The following is an 18,565-nucleotide window of genomic DNA, read 5'->3' as shown; positions in this document are numbered from 1 at the left end:
GTTATTACACAATGGGCACAGAGTTTCTGATTGGGATGATGAAAAAGTTTTGGCAATGGATGTGGTGATGGTTGCATAAAAATGTGAATATAGTTAATGCCACTGGATTGTACATTTAAAAATTGTTAAAATGGCAAACTTTGTTATTTATATGCTACCACAATAAAAAAAAACTTATGCAAACGCATACATAGCTAGTGAGCAGATGGCTACTCACCTTTGTCACATGGGAATGAAAAAAAATATTTTAGATATATTGTAATTATGTATTATATGGTCAAAACTAAAGATGACAAAAATAATCAAAATGTACTCTTGTTAAAAAAGGACTTGGTAGTCTTTCTTATCTTGTAATTTCTAAAAACCATAAACATATTATTGGTAAACTGGAACCTAGAGGGTCCACTGGAACATGCTATGTAATGAAGATAATTCTGAGTGACACTTATAAGTGATAAATTCCTATAAATGATGAGTGACTATCATTTATAAATTTCTAAGAATTTTTTTACGGACCCACTCGATTTTTTCGTGTTTAGTAATCACTAAGTGGGGTGGGGGTAAAGTCTACTGCGTCCAGATTTGCATTTAATAAATCTTTAGAAATTAGGAAACTCCAAGTCTTGGAAATAAATATATACTACTAGTGATCAGGCCTTCCCTCCCACATTTCCCTACTATTAGGGACATGTAAAGCCCGGGACTGCTGCTGCAAGAGGGGTGATGGGAGTGAGAGAGGATATCACCAGCTTGGCACTTCAGCACTGTTGCTATGATTCACTTGGGTTGGCACCTTTGTTGCAAGGAAACCTCCTCCTCCCGCAGCTTCCTTCTCTGAGCTCCTCTCACGCTGTCTCCGGTGCTTTGGCCTTTAAGGAGAAGCCAGAGCAGGTGGGCACAGTGGAGTTCACCCAGTCCTCCTCCCCTGTTCCTTCCCTAATTTAGCAGTTCTTCCGGCCGCGTGACATCATCCCCCGCACTCCAGTGACGTAAGCGGCGGGTGACGTGTGTGCGGAGAGGAGCGCGCTGACGTTGCTATTTAAAGGTCCTCCTGCGGGAGGATGGAGACACAGCGCGGGCACCTGGTGTGGGGAGCAGAGGAGGCTGTGGCGGCCGGTAGTGGGGCCAGGAGCGAGCAGAGGAGCAGAGCGCGGGGCCCACCCGCCGCCAGCCACTAGGGGAGGGGGAAGGAAGAACGCACTGACGAACGGACCTGCCACCCGGCAGGTCTGGCTTCCCAAGAGGGCCAGCTCGTCCCCTGACCACCAGCCTCCCCGCAGCTCTCGCGGCTGCCGCCTCCTCCCTGTCTCCGCAGGGCCCCACGGGGCCCTCGCGGCGGGTCGGCGTCCCGGCCCTCGGCGTCCGGCTGCAGTTCCACGGCGGCTGTCTCCCGGCCCCTCCCGCGAGCAGGGGGAGGGACCGCTCTCGCCCCCGTTCTCCCCGCCCCCTCCTCCGCCCCCCACAGCCAGCTCTGCCGCCGCGGCCGCCTCACGCCGGCGGCGCTGACCGGGAAAGCGGCGCTCTCCGCTCTGCGAGACTGCCGGCGCAGGCGGAGGCAGCGGCTGGCTTCGGGCCGCCGGGACGAGCGCTGCTCTGTCGAGCGGGAGCTCGAGGCCGGCGGAGGCGGGCGATGATGGAAGTGTGAGAGGCGGCGGTGCGGCCCGAGGAATGTGAGGCGGCGCGTGGCGGCGGCGCGGAGAGTGAGGAGAGGAACCAGGGTGGGGGCGCTGGAGCGCCAGCTCTCCGGCGGCTTCGAGTCCCCGGTCCCCGACGCAGGAGTAGCCGCCTGCCTGCGCTCGGGCAGGCGCCCATCGACGCTTCGGCACCCTCCGCCATCGCCGCTCCGTCCTCCCGGGCGCTGGGGGCCGGGTTCTTGTGGTAGTGTGGGGCTTGGCTCTCTGATTCATTCATTCTCTGTGGACGGGAGCCTCAGACCTGCTGTGCTCAGAAGAGAGGGCGGCAGCGAATGAAGGGCCGGGAGCGAGCGGGGCTCCATTGTGCTCGGCGGCGGGGGGCGGGAAGGGGCTGAGGGAGGTGGGATCGGGCCCCCTCCCCCTGCTCCCCGGCGTGCGCTGCTCCCCCAGCCTGCTGCCAGCCTGGAAATGGCTCCGTTTATTCTCCTCGGGAGAATGAATCGATCCTGCCCAGCCTTCTCTTCCTCCTCCCCACCTCCTCTCTGCTCCTAGTCTTGGGAGGGGAAAAATTAAAAAGACAGATTCCAATGTGGAGTGCCGTGCCGTGCACGTTGCGAGAGGCCGGGTTTGCACTTCGGGGAGATTTTTCCCTATTTTTTTTCTAATGTGAGCGCAGAGAAGCAGTGGCATTACTGCTCTGGGGGAATTTTTATTTTCACGTAGAGATCTTTAAAGTGCAGGTCGCGTTGGGTTTCACGCTCCACCCCCAGGGACCTGGTGTGGAGAAATTTGAACCCGTAGCCTTAGTAGCACCGAAAAGGTCGAGTTACCTGGCTATTCCTGAATGTCGAGGAGGACATGAGCGAAATGATCAGCGAGTTCGTTTTTTAGTTGGACTCCGTGAAGCTGGATGCTGCGTTTGCCTACATGTAGATCCATCTGTGGAATAGAATTAACCGCTGTCTTGTCCTCGAAGCATTTTAACTCTAATAAGCAAATGCCACCTCAGTGTGTTTGAACGTTTTGGTATTTACGAGAGCGCAATCGTTTCACCCAAGGAAACTTAACTAAATTGTCAGCACCACCGAAATACCTCCGGAAAAGGATCTCGGGGTGTGGAAAGCAACTGCGAAATAGCAGACGGAGAAATTCCTTTGGAAGTCATTCCGTAATATAAGAGCAGAAACTTCAGAGCAAGTTTTCGTTGGGCAAAATGGGGTAAGGATTTTTGTGCTTCCCACAACTTCGTAGGTGTTTAATGCATGTGTATTAGTGAGGGCTGGTGGTGATTTGTCTGTGTTTTATGGTTTTCAAACAAATTTGCCACCTCTCTTGCTAAGCAGGTCACACTTTAAAAAAAAATTACAGGTGTGTTAACCTTTTAATAAGTTAGTTTGTATTCTTTAGAATGGCACCGGGAGGTCATAGTTAAGGAACAGCAGGTAGTCATTAGCAACCTGAGTATATTTTTATGAGTATTACTTAAGAAAACAACGCATTCTACACATTACTGGTCAAATTGCTGCATCAGTTCGTAGTCAATACCGTGTTTTCTGAGATTTTGTTGCTGGTATCTTTCAAAAGCCAAGTACTGCATTCTCGTAGTACTTTGGGAATAATCAGTTGCGCAAAGGGAACAACCGTAATGCAAAGTTAAGAGTGGTTAGATTACAGCCCTTGAAAATGATCCAGTGTAAATCTTTGCCCTCACTGTGCCCTCTGTTTTGCCCTTGAATATTCCAAAAGTAAAATATATAGAATTGTTTTACCGGGGACAATAAAATGGAAATCTGAAAGTCTCAATGATGCGATCTCCAGAGTGCCAGTGCACTCAGGAGGTACAAGAAAAGGAAAAAGCTCTTTGTTGAAGGAACTGAATCACTTTGTTTTTAAGTTCAGGTCTTCCGTTTGTGATACAAATATTTTTGTAGTTTGTGTATGTGTGTTTGTGTAAATAAGTTCAGGTCTTCCGTTTGTGTTACTAATATTTTTGTAGTTTTTGTGTATGTGTGTGTGTTTGTGTTATTATTAGATGGACACCTTTCAGACCTGAAGCCAATCAAGAGTGACTTTTCCCACTAGAAAAAAAAAAAAGACTTTTCCAACCTTTCATTAAGTCTGTTCATTCACACAGTACTTGATAAAATGTTAGTGACTCTTCCTATTTTAAGCTGGAAATCTATTATACATTAATATAAGAATTATCCATTTCAGTGACAGATTGTGGATGATTACTGATAGGGAGGACATCCAGAATTTTCCCTGTTTTATGGTTGAATAAACACATCGAATGTAATTGAGGGACAGATTTTAAAAGATAGATTGAAATTTAGTAGTGACAGTTTAGGGGGTTACACACACTTCTTGAAACTTTTGGAGGAAAGTTCTTGGATAATACTATTTGTTGGAGTTAGAATTTGACCTTTATTAATTTGAACAACTTTCACATCTTAGAAAACATGTAGGAGCCCTTCCTCAGGAATTAATTATCCTCAGTGACAATTGTTTTTAAAATTTAAGTGACAAGTTTACATATATATAACTATATAACTTGCTTGATTTGGCGTACTGCTAAGAGCAATTAAAATACCTTATTCTATTTCTGGTGTTGCTATTAGTAGTTTAGTAATCTGAGGCAAATTACTTAATCTCTATGGACAGTTTTCTTATCCATAAAATAAAGAACTTAGGTGAGATAAATTTTAAGAGCATTTAGACTTGTAAAAATTCTTTTTTTTTTTCCTCCTGTTTTAGTGATGACTAGTTTCTTGAAGTAGATCTTTCAGATGGAAAGATTTTCTCTAAGCAATTTTTTTAAAGCAGTTTTTGCAAACTGGAAAATAATGGCATTTGAAAAATATTTTGGATGAATTGCACTGATTTTAAAAGAGAGATTCTGAAGAATACAGCTATTCAAAACCTTTGGATCATGGCTTCTCTGGAGAATCTGCAGTTCTTCTGTTTAAAATGTATTAGAGCAAAAAATTCAAGTGGGAATTTCTCCCCTTGAGGACTGCATTCTCTCTGGATTGTGGAGTAGGAGCACCATAGAGCAATATTAGTTTTCCATACGTTTAAGCTGCATGAATGCCCACCATTTCACCAAGGAAGTTTGGGATGAACCTAAATAATAAAGGGACTAGTATTTAAAATATACAAGCCTCCCACACATATAAACACACATACCACACACATTTAGACATTTCAATATAATTAAATTATAAACTAGTTTATTTGCTCTTTTATTAATAAGATCTTAAAAGTGAACTGAAAGGGAAAAAGGAGTGAGTGTTTATGGCATTAATTTTCTCAAAATCTGTATTTGGCCTTACAGCCCTTTCTCATTGATAGTGACTTATTACATCTGAGTTGTTGAGAGAGGAAGGATAGGTGGAGCTAGAAGAGCATAAAGAGGAAGGATTTATGCAATTTTCTACTCTTTGTAGGTTTTTATGCCTATTAAATATTTGTGGAATAAATATAGCCACCTGAAATTATTTAAAACAAAATAAAATTAAGCTTTAGGTTTTATCCAGGCAATCCTAAATTACTTTATTCTGACAGGTATCTAAAAATTTAATATCATGGGTGAAGAGTCTCAAATATTATGAATATATTTTTGACTAATGTCACATTATAGTAAGACTTTAATCTTTGCCTTAATTTAGATTAATTGCAAATGTAGAGACAAAGGCTAAGCAAAAGAGATTATTTTAAAGAAACTGATTAGTTTGGCAAAAAAAAAATCTGTGGCTCTGTAATAGTAGTTTTTGAACTATGGTGGAAACTGAAAAGAACAGCTGAAAGTGACAGTTGGCAGAGTCTGTCAAAGTGTCTTGAATGCCTCATGAACTGTTTTTAATTGCGGTGAAGGCAGCTGAAATGTTGGTAAAGTAGTTGTATCAGACCCTTTAAAAACTAGGGGATTCACATATGAAAGATGAAATCTGTGAAAGGCTTCAAAGTCTTAGTAAGGAGCTCCCATTGTGTATGGCCCCCATGGTAACATCTCATAAAGAAAGCAGTGAGTCAGTAGCTATTTCGGAACTATCAGAGTAGCTTCAACCAGTTATTTCATGCTTTTGTTTTTGCTTAGCTCATGTATGTAGGCAACTTAATGCCATCAACAAGGGAATAGAGAATCCTGCCATTAATAGCTAGTTACAAATAAGATGAGTGTTCTCCCTGCTCATAAGGTCTGCTAATGCTGTTTCTGATTTTTCTCACCAGCCTGTGGGAACTTCGGAAATCCAGCCTCTCTCCCTTCTGCCAGAAAACTTCCTGAGGCATGGAAGTCAATACTGCTGTGTTGCCAAGCAATTGGGACTGATTCCCTTCATTGCTGAACCACAGGAAGCTAACACCTCTTTCTGCTGCAGGCTGCTGGGTGTTGCTCTCTGTGGCTTGTAGCAAAAATATGGAAATACTGATTCAGCACTGCAGTATGAATGGGCTTTGTTGCACAGGCAACCAACTTATCGTTCCTAACAGCAGAAAAGTGGGATGCAAGTGCTTAATTCTTTATTTTTCATTTTACCAAGTTTTGAGCCTCTATTCTGAGGTGTGTGCTAAGCTTAGTGTTGCATATGCAGAGATTCCTCAAGGAGTTGATAGTCTAGAAGTGGAGATGACAGTCAACCTTAAAGTAAAAAGTACAGTGAACTGCCGAAGGGTCCATAACGAAGAGCACAGTAGAGGCACAAAGTGTATGTGTGTGAGCTGCTGAGAGAAGGATTGAAAAAGGCTTTGTGGAGAGGCCATGATTGTTAAATATTGAAAGAAGAGTAGGAATAGGCCCCCTGGACAACTGAGAGGGCCTTTAAGGTAGAGAAACAGTACGACTGAAAGCATTAAAACCAGGAACTGCAAAAAAGTTTGCTATGACAAGCTTAGCTTGCTTGGGGTTTAGCAAGAGATAGGGATGATGGACCAAATGAAATTTGGTTTATCCTGTAGGCGCGTGTATTCCAAACTTTTTTGGTAATGGCCTATTAGTGAGATACACATTTTTTATATCAGGACCTAGTACACACGTGTATAAGTGATAGAATTTCACGAAAGAATCCCCTTGCTTTGTATGATGTGCTTTGTATTTTTCTATTCTATTTCATTTTGTTTTATTTCTAATTAAGAATGCTGGTTGTGACCCACTAAATTGATTTAACAACTCAGAAGTAGCAACTGGTAATTTAAAAGCACTGCTCTTGACTATGGGAAACATTAAAAGGTTTTAAGCTGAATAGAAACTTGAAGGATCAGGAGGGGCAGGATGAGAAAATAAAGAAACCACTTAAAAATTGGTTTTATATGCCGTATTCTGTGGAAACACCAAGGTGGGAGTGATCAATACAGACTGGATAAGGGAGGTAGAACTTTGGGCAGGCCTTGGAAGTTTCCAGAATGGAGGGCAGGGAGTGATGGTGATTTGACAGCAGGACATTCCAGGTAAGGCATTTCGTGTACAGAGGTAAAAATGTAGGAAATGGCATGTGTATGTTCCTAGCAGAGGTGCTCACTCTCATATGGACCATGAAATAGTGAGTTTGAAAGTTTGAAAAGGACTTTCTAGCTAGCATACAAATTGCACGGAAAGTGAGTGAGTGTGCCTTGAAATTCCCCAATTAAGTAATTAAAGGCCTCTTGGAATTATCAGTAAGATTTGCCTTGTAAGCCAACAAATTGGTTCACTTTAATTTTTTATGTATCATTATATATCAAGAGAATACTAACCATAAGAAGGCTGATAAAACAAGTGTTATCTATTTTGAGAATAGGCTTATTTTTTAATATATTGAGTTATTGGAATAATTGAGTCCTGTTCTTACTGCTATCTGAAAGAACTTTTTTTTAAGGTAATAAATGATACATCGGCAAGATCACCCTTGCTCTTTCCAGAAGCTCTTTTCCCATATCTATAACTTTATTACATATATTGAAAACTTTCACTAGTTCATTTTTGTTCTTATTTCTTTTTATCCTTGTGACTTTATCCCTTCATCCCCTTTTTCCCCTATCCTAGTGATATAGGCAGGATTTTCAGGGATTGGGAATGGTGAAGATAATAGCAATGAACTTTCATGGTTTTCCCCCTTGGTATTAATACAATGTTTAAAATTTAAAGGTAATGGAAAAAGTTTAAACCTAGCCCCACCTCTAAACCTGCCACCTCCCTAACTTTGTTTCTGAAATTTTCTCTCAACTTCCCAACTTCTGTTTGCTTCAGTGGGGTTGATGCTGCTTCAAAAAATTGAAGAAGGTGGAGAGAGAATCTTTTTCAAATTTGGTAGTTATCGGCTAGGATTGCCACCCACTGCTAATTGCCAGAAAGAGAACAGGATCAGTATATGGGATAGCAGGTTGTGTTATTATCCCATGATGTAGGAATATTGTTATTTAAACTTACACTTAAAATATTTTATATCTTTCCAAAAAACTCCACTAAATCCTATTTTATTTTTTAAAAATAAAAATAAAAACTATTTGAATGTTTACGTGTTTAGTAGTAACATTCCCTAAAGGGAAAGGGAGAAGAATAAAAATTACAGTATTTGAGAGTTTGCAAAGCTATTGGTAGGACTGTATAAACTAGTCAAGGTAGTTACTTTAAGCTGTGCAAGTTAACTTTTGGGAGAAGCAAATATTAAAGCTGGGATCAGAATGGATGCCATACATAACGTTTTGGGCTCTGGGCTGAGATTTTGGGCTCTGGGCGGAGATTCTAAACAGCCTTTTAGGATGTGATTATGTAATTCTTAAAAACAAGGTATATAATGCTTTTTTTGATCACATTATGTAGGTATTAATCTTTTTTTAAAACATCCTTACTGATCTATTTTTGTTTCATTTGTAATTTTATTTTCTTGGTTCTAGAATACAATTATTAAACTTGCACAACAAATTTGCAGACCTGTCTTGAGCAAATGCTTACACATACACAGAAATCCTTTTCAGAATCTAAATACATAAAAGGTGTGTTTAGGGAAAGTTCTTAATTTTGTTTCAGGACAGCAATAAGTATTTTTATTAATTTAATCATTCTAAAGTGAGATTACAATTTAAATCTTTCTTTTAAATTTAAAAATTTTTTAACTTTTTTTCCCCTTATTTCTCCCCTCTCCGAGGTCTGCTCTCTCTGTCCATTTGCTGTGTGTTCTTCTTTGTCTGTTGTATTCTTATTAGGTGACTTTGGGAACCCCTCCTGGGACCTTCCAGAGTGGGAGATGGTGATCATTCTCTTACTGCACCTCAGCTCCCTAGTTCACTGCGTCTCATGTTGTCTCTTCTCTGTGTCTCTTTTTTGTTGCATCATCTTGCTGCATCTGTTCTCCATGTGGGCACCACCATTCCTGGGTGTTCTGCTCTCCTGTGCGGGGCTGCACTCCTTGCACAGGGGCCACTACTTGCATGGGGGGGCAGCTTTCGGCGGGTGACACTCCTTGTACGCGGCAGCACTCCACATGGGCCAGCTCGCCACATGGGCCAGGAGGCCCTGGGTATCGAACCCTGGACCTCCTATATAGTATGTGGAAGCTCTGTCTGACTAGTGTGATTTTCTTTTTTATGATTAGGGAATTGTGAAATTTGGTTTAGGATAATTACCTGAAATGTTATTCATGGTACTTAAGGGATTAACAAAAGAAACTGCCCTTGTTCATAGTTTGTAGGCTCACTTTAGTTTTAAGTGACTGAATGTCTCAAATGAAAAGGTCATTAAATCTCAAATGGACCAACCTCTCATTGCCATGTGATTACCTCCCTCCCCACCCCCCCAAACCTCTGGTGTTTACTTGAAATATTTATTTTTAGTTAATGGATTGTTTTATTCAGGATTAATCCAAATATCTGGACAGAAGATAGGAAAAATGAGTCCCAAATATTTAATGTTTCCTGATAAAATTTCTAAATGAAGATATAAAACATTTTATTTCTTGATAGAATCTGTTTAGTTGATTAAATGTGCATTGTCTTGGTTCTGTTGCATATTTGTAATGCCTTATAATTGGAAGCTTGTATAGTAGAGTGACCCCGTAGTTATGAAATTCATTATGAAATGAGCGAGATTTTCCTAGATATCTAAAAGACTTTCTGTTAACTTGGGGCATTATAAGGCATTTGGGACATTGTAGGGTTTTTGAGGACTATAAAGTTTTTGAAGTATTTTGAGACATTGAAAGGTTCCAGGATCATTAAATATCTTCATTTCAAAAGAATCTCCACATGGCAGTAATACTCGGCAGTATTTATTTATATTTGAGTACATCTTTGAGAATTGAGATTAAGTATTGAAATCTTGCAAGAATGGATCAAACCTATTTAAAACATTCAGCAGTGTTCCTCAACATGTGTTTTCAGAATCTTAATTTTAGGCAAAAATTCTTAATTTTGGCTACACACTTCTCAGCATACTAAAAATTAGGACATCTATAATCACTCTGTTAAAACAGAGATTTATCAATGAACTTCTGTTCTTAATTGTAGCATTTCATACCTTTTGCTTCTCCTTTCCTCATCCCCAAGAAGTCTTAACATATTAGTCATTTCTTTGCTCCCTAATAAAAGGTCTGAGAAAGGAAAAGCAGATGAAACTGATGGGATTCAATGCTGCTTGTTTTAAGCAACTTTATTGAGGGAGGATGTTTAATTTATTGATGTTTATCACTTTTTTATGCTTTACCTTTTCCTCCACTTGTATTTGATTTATTTCCCATCTTATTTTTAAAAGGTTAAAAAAATCTGTTTACTTCTCTTATAAGTGTGATTTAATTTTACAGCAATCTATTTAGTGATCTTACTGAAAACAAAAAACAAACAAAACTATCTTTTCTCATGAGATTTTCTCCCCAGTAATATATTGTGAACTCAGCATGGCGCTTGTGTAGCTGAAATGATTTAAAATATATAAAACTAACATTTTACTTCATTAAGAGCTGAATTTCATTTACACCCAACTACTTTTTTTCTTTTAAGTTACACTATGGAGGAAGGCAGAAAGTCATTGTTTTTGTTTTTTTAACTGGTATTGAAACTAAAATTGTTTATTTAAAATTAGGAATCTAATCAGTATTTTATCTTCATAGTTTACTTCTGCCCTTTCTTTAGGTTTTGAAAAATCATAGTCTTCTAACACCTAATATGGACTTTCTTTCTTTTCTTTTCTTTCTTTGTTTCTCTCCCTCTCTCTCCCTCTCTCTCCCTCTCTCTCTCTCTCTCTCTCCCTCTCTCTCTCGCTCTCTTTCTTTTCTTAGCTCTGCTTTATTGGCATTTTATTTTAATGTTCTTCTATAAAACATGAGTCATTTCCATGTTATCCTTGAAAAGTGCTGGCACCAAGTCCTGGAGGTAGGGTGGCTAAGTTGTTTTAAGAACTGAGGGCTTTTTGTAAGACTACCAAACTAGGATTAGATAGAAATTGGAAAAAAAAAAAAAAACCTGTCCTGAGATACCAGTGATATCAACGCAGCTTTCATTACTTTATAAGGTCATTTTAAGTCATGTTTATTACGCTTCTGTCTATTGGCACGTCTAGATCCATGTGCTCACACTCCTCAGAGTTCAGAAGGCTCTAGAAGACAATGTCCTTGACTCCCCCTTCCCCTCCCCAAAGAAAGGCTTATTTCTAATTTGTCACTGTCTTTAGTTGGAGAGTCTTCATAGAAAAGTAATGAGAGCCATAGCTCAGAAGCATCTTTACGGGTACTATAAATGGTATTTCGTAACCAACTAGTTCATGCTACAGCATGCATGTACTATATAAGTTGGAAGGATTGGGGGAATCAGAACCCAGTTTCAGCATACAGAAAATCATGATTCCTAGCAATTGGGCGTTTAGTTGGGGGTGCAATTTTCTAAATATTTGTCTAGGTAAATTATGGTTCTCAGGCTTAAGCAATTATTGCCTTCCTTCTGTTTCATTTAATGGTAGTAAGAACTTTAAGAGGGTTATTCTGAATAAGGCTTTTTTGTGAGTCAGAATTTTCTCCCCTAGTTACTTTTAGTTTCTCTCAATAGGCTCATAATAACAATTCTAGGAAACTATCATAAGTGGATTTGACTATCAAAGAGCTAAAATCCTCATATTAGAATATTTCTATCATGTCAGTCTTCCTTTGTGGAAGGTAAGGAAAGGTAAGTCTATATTCCTAAACTTATACAGGGCAATTATTAATTTTGATCCTGCTGTAATATTTAAGTGAGCTTAGCCTGTTTCTTTACCTTTGTGTTTTCTTTTTGTTTATTCTTTTATAATACAGTATCGTTTTCTATCTTGCTCTGTTTTATGAATCTCTGTCATACAGCTTTAAGCATTAAAATTCATGTGCTTTGCTTAATCACCCTGCCAGCTCCCAAGATGTTTACAGAATGAGGATTCCACGTACTCTTGTTTACTCGGTATTGCCAGAGAGAGCTGTGTACATTACGCTGAATGGGAAGGTTCCCAAGTAACCCTTAAATTCATTTTTCTTAGAGTTTTGTTGATTTTTTGAAAAATCATTCTAGATGTTGGAGTCTCCTTTTTTCTTAACTGGTAATCCATGGAATTCTAGTTGTCTGTTTTCTTTGTTGCTTTCATTTATATTTTATTAATGTTAAATTGTATTTGTTGCTTTGTCTATGCAATTATGGGGGAACTAAGACATTAATGACAATATTGCTATTTAATTTTGTTTTTGTGGCATATTCTGAGTGTTCAGTATATGATCGATGGGTAGTTAAATTATAGCCTCTTCATATGGTAGGATGGTGCAGTGGCCAATTAGAAGTCTGGATACATAATTGAATATAATCTGTGACCTCAACTATATAAAATACATTCTGTGTATGCCTAAAAAAGATTTGAAAGAAGTTCATTAAAGTGCTACCATGTTTATTTCTAGGAGGTAAGATTGTGAAATTTTGTTCTTTGACTCTTTCTGAATCTTTTAATTTCTCTGTAATAAATATATTAAGTTTTAGAGTTTCTCTTGGGTTTTAACGGAAAGGAATATTTAAAAATATATTTCAATACCTACAGTATAATGTTTTCAGAATCTATTGCTGTTCCTACATATAAATACTTAGGTGTTTTTATCAGTTTTAGCTTGCTTTTCTTAAATTTTATTTCATTATTCTTTTCAAAATTGGCTAAATTAGGTAACTCTAAAGAGAATTAGCAAAAAATTGTTTCTTGTTTAAGTAGTATATCTCTTGTCAGTTATCAAAGTATTAGTACTAAGTCCCACTTTTTACAAATAAGAACTTTAGAGCTCAGTGGGAAAATGTGATTTATGTGCAACTGTGAAATGGTGGAGCATGTGCTAGGTCCTCAGGCTCCTTAGGACTCTTATCTTTAATTCAGGGCATGGTAAATGAATGCTGAGATACATAGGGATTCATTGGAAGAGAGAGTTCTAACTCCTCGTAGTTCTTTCTTTTTTAAAAAACCTTCAAATTAAGTGCAAGCCTAGTATCTTAGTGGTAAGTTTATTGCCTATATGTATCTTGTTTTCCTTCTAGATGATATTGAAAAGAAACTACATTTTAGTTTTAGCATAATTAAATCTCTAGATAATGCCTTGTATTTTGAATACATTGAAGTCCTTTTTTTTAAAAAAAAAAAGATTTTTTTTTTTTTTTTAAATTTAATTCCCCTTCCCTCCCCCGGTTGTCTGTTTTCTCTGTCTTTTTGCTGCGCCTTGTTTCTTTGTCCGCTTCTGTTGTCGTCGTCAGCGGCAGGGGAAGTGTGGGCTGCGCCATTCCTCGGCAGGCTGCACTTTCTTTCGCGCTGGGCGGCTCTCCTTACGGGTGCACTCCTTGCTCGTGGGGCTTCCCTACGCGGGGGACACCCCTGCTGTGGCGCGGCACTCCTTGCGCGCATCAGCACTGCGCATGGGCCAGCTCCACACGGGTCACGGAGGCCCGGGATTTGAACTGCGGACCTCCCATGTGGTAGACGGACACCCTAACTACTGGGCCAAAGTCCGTTTCCCTGAAGTCCTTCTTATAAATGATTTGATGTTAAATGCATTGTAGATTTCCTGAAATTGATATTAAATTCCACTAGTCAAAGGCCTCTTAATTTTCTTAGCACTTTTTGGGCACATGGGCCACTAGAATACTTAGGCAGGCAGGATCTACCTCTGTGAAGACTTCACACCAGAAAAAGAGAGTTGGAGATGTTATTTTGTAATACTTTTCCTGGGGCTTAATGCTGGAATGGGGACCCACAATTTTCTAAATTATCCTGAGATAGCTGTAAGCCATTTGATTCCCTCATTTGTAAGAGGTTAGAATATATCGAATCCATTCAAAATTATTACTTTTTCTGAAAAACTTCCCAGGGGTCACAAACTCTGATGCTGTCATTAGCTGAACAAAAATCGTGTGAACATAAGAGACCTTAGGTATTGGATGGGACTGTGGAAAAGTTAAGAGAACGTGCTTACGGGTATTCATATCTAACATTTTTTAAAACCCTCTCACCAGAAAAACACATATAGCCTTGTCTCTTATTTATTCAAACTTTTTTTTTAATCTCCTATTTTTGAGTGCCAGCTATTATAATACTCTAGGTTAGACATAGGAAATTTGGGAATGCTTTTAACCTTTGGCTGAAGAGAGCAGATTAGAACATACCAGGACAGTGGCAGAAATTAACATTAGATCAGTGGTTCTCAATTTTGGACCTGCATCAGAATTACCTAGTGGATTTATTTAAAAATTACAGATTACTGGACTCTACTCCCAGAGTTTTAGATTCAGAAGGCCCTGGAAGGAGCCCATGAATTTGCTGTTCTAACATTCCTAAGTGATGCTGATCTTGCTGGTCCAGGGACCTTACTTTGAGTGTCACTGCATTTGATAAATGAAGCTTACAAATGTGAAAAACTTGTACCTATTCAGCATGACTCCTGATACTTTATTTTCTCTCTGCTTTCAAGGTACAAAAACTGTAATTTTGAACTGAGGGAAAAAACCTGATTGATCCTTGTTTCTATTGTTTATTAGCTGAAAGATCCAGGACAACTTGAAACTGATCTCTAGCTCTTTAAACCTGATTACTTTTATTAACACTTACCAGTTATGCCTATTTCTTATTGAGACTTCTGCTTTTTAAATGTATTATTTTTTTAAAAGCTACCTGACATTGCTTTAACTTCTGAAGTTTTCTGTTTTTGGAGGAAATTCTTTCTTCTGCTTAGATATCCTTAAGTTTGTCCACATGCCCTAATAATTAACTTTTATTGCTGTGTGAGAATTACCATAATTTTAATGCCTTAAAACAGCAACCATTTGTTGTCTCTCAATTTCTGTGTTTAGGAGTCCATGCATGGTTTGTTGGATCCTCTGCTCAGGGTCTCACGGGGCTGCAATCAAGGTGGCAGTCAGTGTTGGAGCCTCAGACATTTGTGGCTGGGGGCATCTTCCAAGCTCATGTGGTTGTTAGCAGAGTTCATTTCGGTGTAGCTGTAGAACTCATAGTGGTTGTGTCTACAAGGCCAGCAGGAGAAGCTGTTTGATGCTTTACCTTCTTTAAAGGGCTCATCTGAATAGGTCAGACCCAACCAGAATAATTTCCCTTTTGATTAACTCAGAGCCAACTGATAAATGATCTAATCACCCCTGTGATATCCCATCATATTCACAGTTATTCAACCGATGCTTAAAGGGAGAGTATTATACAGGAAGTATCCACCAGGGTGGAAATCTTGGAGGCTATCTTAGAATTCTGCCTACCACAGCACATTACATACCTGTGGATATTTTCCAAATGCTCTGCTACGAATGGATCATTCCATTAAAAAAAAAAAAAAAAAGAAAAGCTTAAAAAATCTAGAGCTCTCTATACACCTGCTCTTCTCTAGGTGGGTTATTCTCTAGACTTACTGTGTAGTTGTCATATTAGACCTTCCCTTAAGTTTTTTTTTTTTTTTCAGTTGTGTCTCCCATTTCCTGGACACTATGTTTTTTCTTTTTTCTTGGTTAACACCTTGTGTTTTACTAAAGTAATTTTCTTGTAGTTTCCTGAAAATGGCTAGGTAGGAGATAAATTTTTTGAGACATTGCATATGTGAAAATTTTCCTTACCTCCCTCTTGAGTGTAGCTAATTGGGTAGGAAATAATTTCCCGTCAGAATTATGAAGGTACTGATCTCCTCTCTTCCAGCATTGCTGTTCAAGTTTGCTTGTTTCTGATTCCTGTTCTTTGTGTCTGACTTCTTCCCCATTCTGGAATGTTTTAGGGTTTTCTTTCCCCTCTTGCTTTTTGAAAACTTCACAATGATAAGCATTGGTGTGGTTTTGTTTGTATGTTTGTTTTTAGTTTTTTTTAAATTTTTTAATCATTTTAAACATTCTTCTAGTCATTGGTGTATCCTTTCAATCTGGCAACTCACTTCCTTAAGTCTGGAGGATTTTCTTTTATTTTTATGAATATTTTCCTGTTTTTTCTCTTTCTGAACTGCCTAGTAGTTGGATGGTAGACCTCCTTTTTATCTTGTCTACCATTTTTTCTTCTTATTCTGTGTTCTAAGAAAATTTCCTTGACTACTTCTAATTCTTCTTTGGATTTTGTATTTCCACCTAATTTTTATTTTCCAGGTGCTCTCTTATTGTTTTCCTTTTAAAAGCAAAATAGACTTCTGTTGCTATTTTACCAATGTAATATCTTATTTATTTGAAATCATTTATAGTGTTTTGAAGTTTTGTTTTCTGTCCTCTAAATTGTCTTTCTTATGTGTGTCTTTTTCCTATTTGTTTTAGTTTCTTCTTTCATGTTGGGGACTTTCCTGGAATATTGGTGATCCTCTGCTGTGTACATTTGAGGGAGATACTAAAAAGCTGATTAGAAGCTGTTTGTGAATCAGGGACGCCTGTCACTGGTGGGCTTCATGTTGAGATGTTCAGGTAGTGTTTTAGTTTTCTGCTGCTAAAATAAATACCATACAATGGGTTGGTTTAACAACGGGAATTTATTGGCTCATGGTTTCAGATACTACAAGCTTGCTTCCTCTGGGGGCTGTTTTTTTCTGCTAGCCAGCAATCTTTGGGGTTCCTTGGCTTTTCCCTCACATGGCAGTGCAATGTATCTTTTCTGTTCTCTACTGGGTTGCATTTGCTTACAGCTTCTGGTTGCTCCCCATGGCTTCTCTCTGAATTTCACTCTATTTATAAAGGACTCTAGTAATCTAGATTAAAGCCCAACCTGATTCAAAGTCTTGGAGTAACATCTTGAAGACACCACACTACCAGAATGTGGACCAACACCAAGAATATGTCCAAACATGTGCATAATCCAGTCCACCACAGGTGGTAAACTGGCCTTTTCCTTGGGTGGAACCCAGCTGTGGATATGTGGAGGTCTGTTCTTGGAAACTGTGGGTCCTTTTTTTAAGACTGTTCAGTTTCTTTAGGGAAGAACCTTCAGATCTGAATACCTCTTGGCATTCTGGGAGCAATGTAAGCATATTTTTCCATTATGGACCTACAAGGCAAATTACTTGATTTAATCTGAGAACCATGAAGAAGGTTTTTGAGAGGACATGGTTAGTTTGCAACATTTTTGGTAATGCCCCTATTTTAGGCCCCACCCCTATCTTCTGCTGTTGTGAAAGGTAGTTGCTTGACTGTTAAAAAGGGGTTGGGAAGGGGTATCTAATTGCTCTGCTATTCAAACTTCCAATCAGAATCTTCAATTTCAGTCTTACTCCTCCCACCCCCCTCTGCAGCCACTTTACCTCTAAATCCTTATGGTTGCTTTACCTCTAACAGCTTACAAGTTTCTCCTTTGCAGGCACTTCGGTTACGATTTTCTTGTTTTGGCCAAGTCAGGTACTATGCCTTCTATTTTATTTCCATCTTTCAAAAGTTTATCAAAATCACTTTTGCTCTGCTGTTATTACTATTCTTTTGTGTTATGAATTTATACTTTCTTTTCCCTTCCACTTTTATTTTAGTGGAACTTCAAAAAGAGAATATAAATGTATATGATTAATTTGCGGTGTTTGACAGAATCACTGAGCCTTTACTTTTGAATTTATATATAAGGCATCTTTCAGAATGTGTTAACATGTTGATGGTTAATTGATTCGAGTTTGGTGGGTGATAAAAGTTTTGGTTTTCTAAAAATCTTCCCCTTGTAGCCAGCACACAAAAACTCAATGCATGATGTAAACATGTCTTTAAATTTAAGACTTAAAATTGATCATCAGCCCAAACCTCAGCAAAACAGAGCTCTACTTTCTCAACTATGCCAGGTAACTAAGGTGTTACTGCAGTTTATCTTGCAACCCTATGCCTCTTGAGCACTTGTAACAAACATTAAGCACTTAATTTGTATCATGAGTCATGCTAGGTGCTGGCAATACAAAGATGACCAGACAAGACATTAAAGAGACGTGTAAGAAATTGTAAAACTGTGATTTAAGTGCTGTAATAGAGATGGACATTGTGATTGGGAGCACAGAGAAGGAAGTCCCGCCTCAGCCTTGGAGGGTCAGCAAAAGCTTCATGAGTTCTGTTTGTTTTGATCCTTAAAGGACAAGCAAGAGTTGACCAGATGTGGGGAGAGGGATGGAAGAGATGCATGAGGCGGTGTTTAGTTTCAGGCCAAATGTTTAGTTTCAAACCTCAGAAGTAAAGCATGCTAGGTAGAAGGTGAAGGTGGTTTCAGCAATGTGGATATTGTGTAAAGGGAGATGAGATTAGAAAGGTAGTCAGGGGCTAGGTCTTGACTGTGTGTCATGTTAAGAGGTTTGTACTTTTCCTTAAGATTAGTGGTCTTCACATATTTTTGAAGTGGCACCCATATCAATAAAAGATTCTTGAGCATAGTCTTTCAAATGTGTATATTTATAAATTATAAGTCTTACTGTACACATACATTATAAAATGTATGTACAAAATTATAAATGAAAGAGGAGAAAAATAACTTCTTCCTGTACCTACTTTAGAGG

The 18,565-nt window shown here is 39.0% G+C and overlaps 1 protein-coding gene across 1 annotated transcript in view; it reads left to right on the top strand.

Annotated features, from left to right (window-relative positions):
• Positions 1–995: 995 nt before the first annotated feature.
• HOMER1 (homer scaffold protein 1) overlaps positions 996–18,565 on the top strand; it is a 157,566-nt gene continuing 139,996 nt past the window's right edge. Inside the window, exon 1 of the mRNA XM_058275367.2 lies at positions 996–2,852. Coding sequence (XP_058131350.1) covers positions 2,848–2,852 — 5 coding nt within the window. The 5' untranslated portion in view covers positions 996–2,847. The remainder of the gene's footprint in view (positions 2,853–18,565) is intronic.

This window comes from Dasypus novemcinctus, chromosome 2 (assembly GCF_030445035.2).
Source record: "Dasypus novemcinctus isolate mDasNov1 chromosome 2, mDasNov1.1.hap2, whole genome shotgun sequence".
NCBI lineage: Eukaryota > Metazoa > Chordata > Mammalia > Cingulata > Dasypodidae > Dasypus > Dasypus novemcinctus.
Note: the sequence above shows the minus strand (reverse complement) of the source record. Positions and strands in the feature narration are given on the sequence as shown.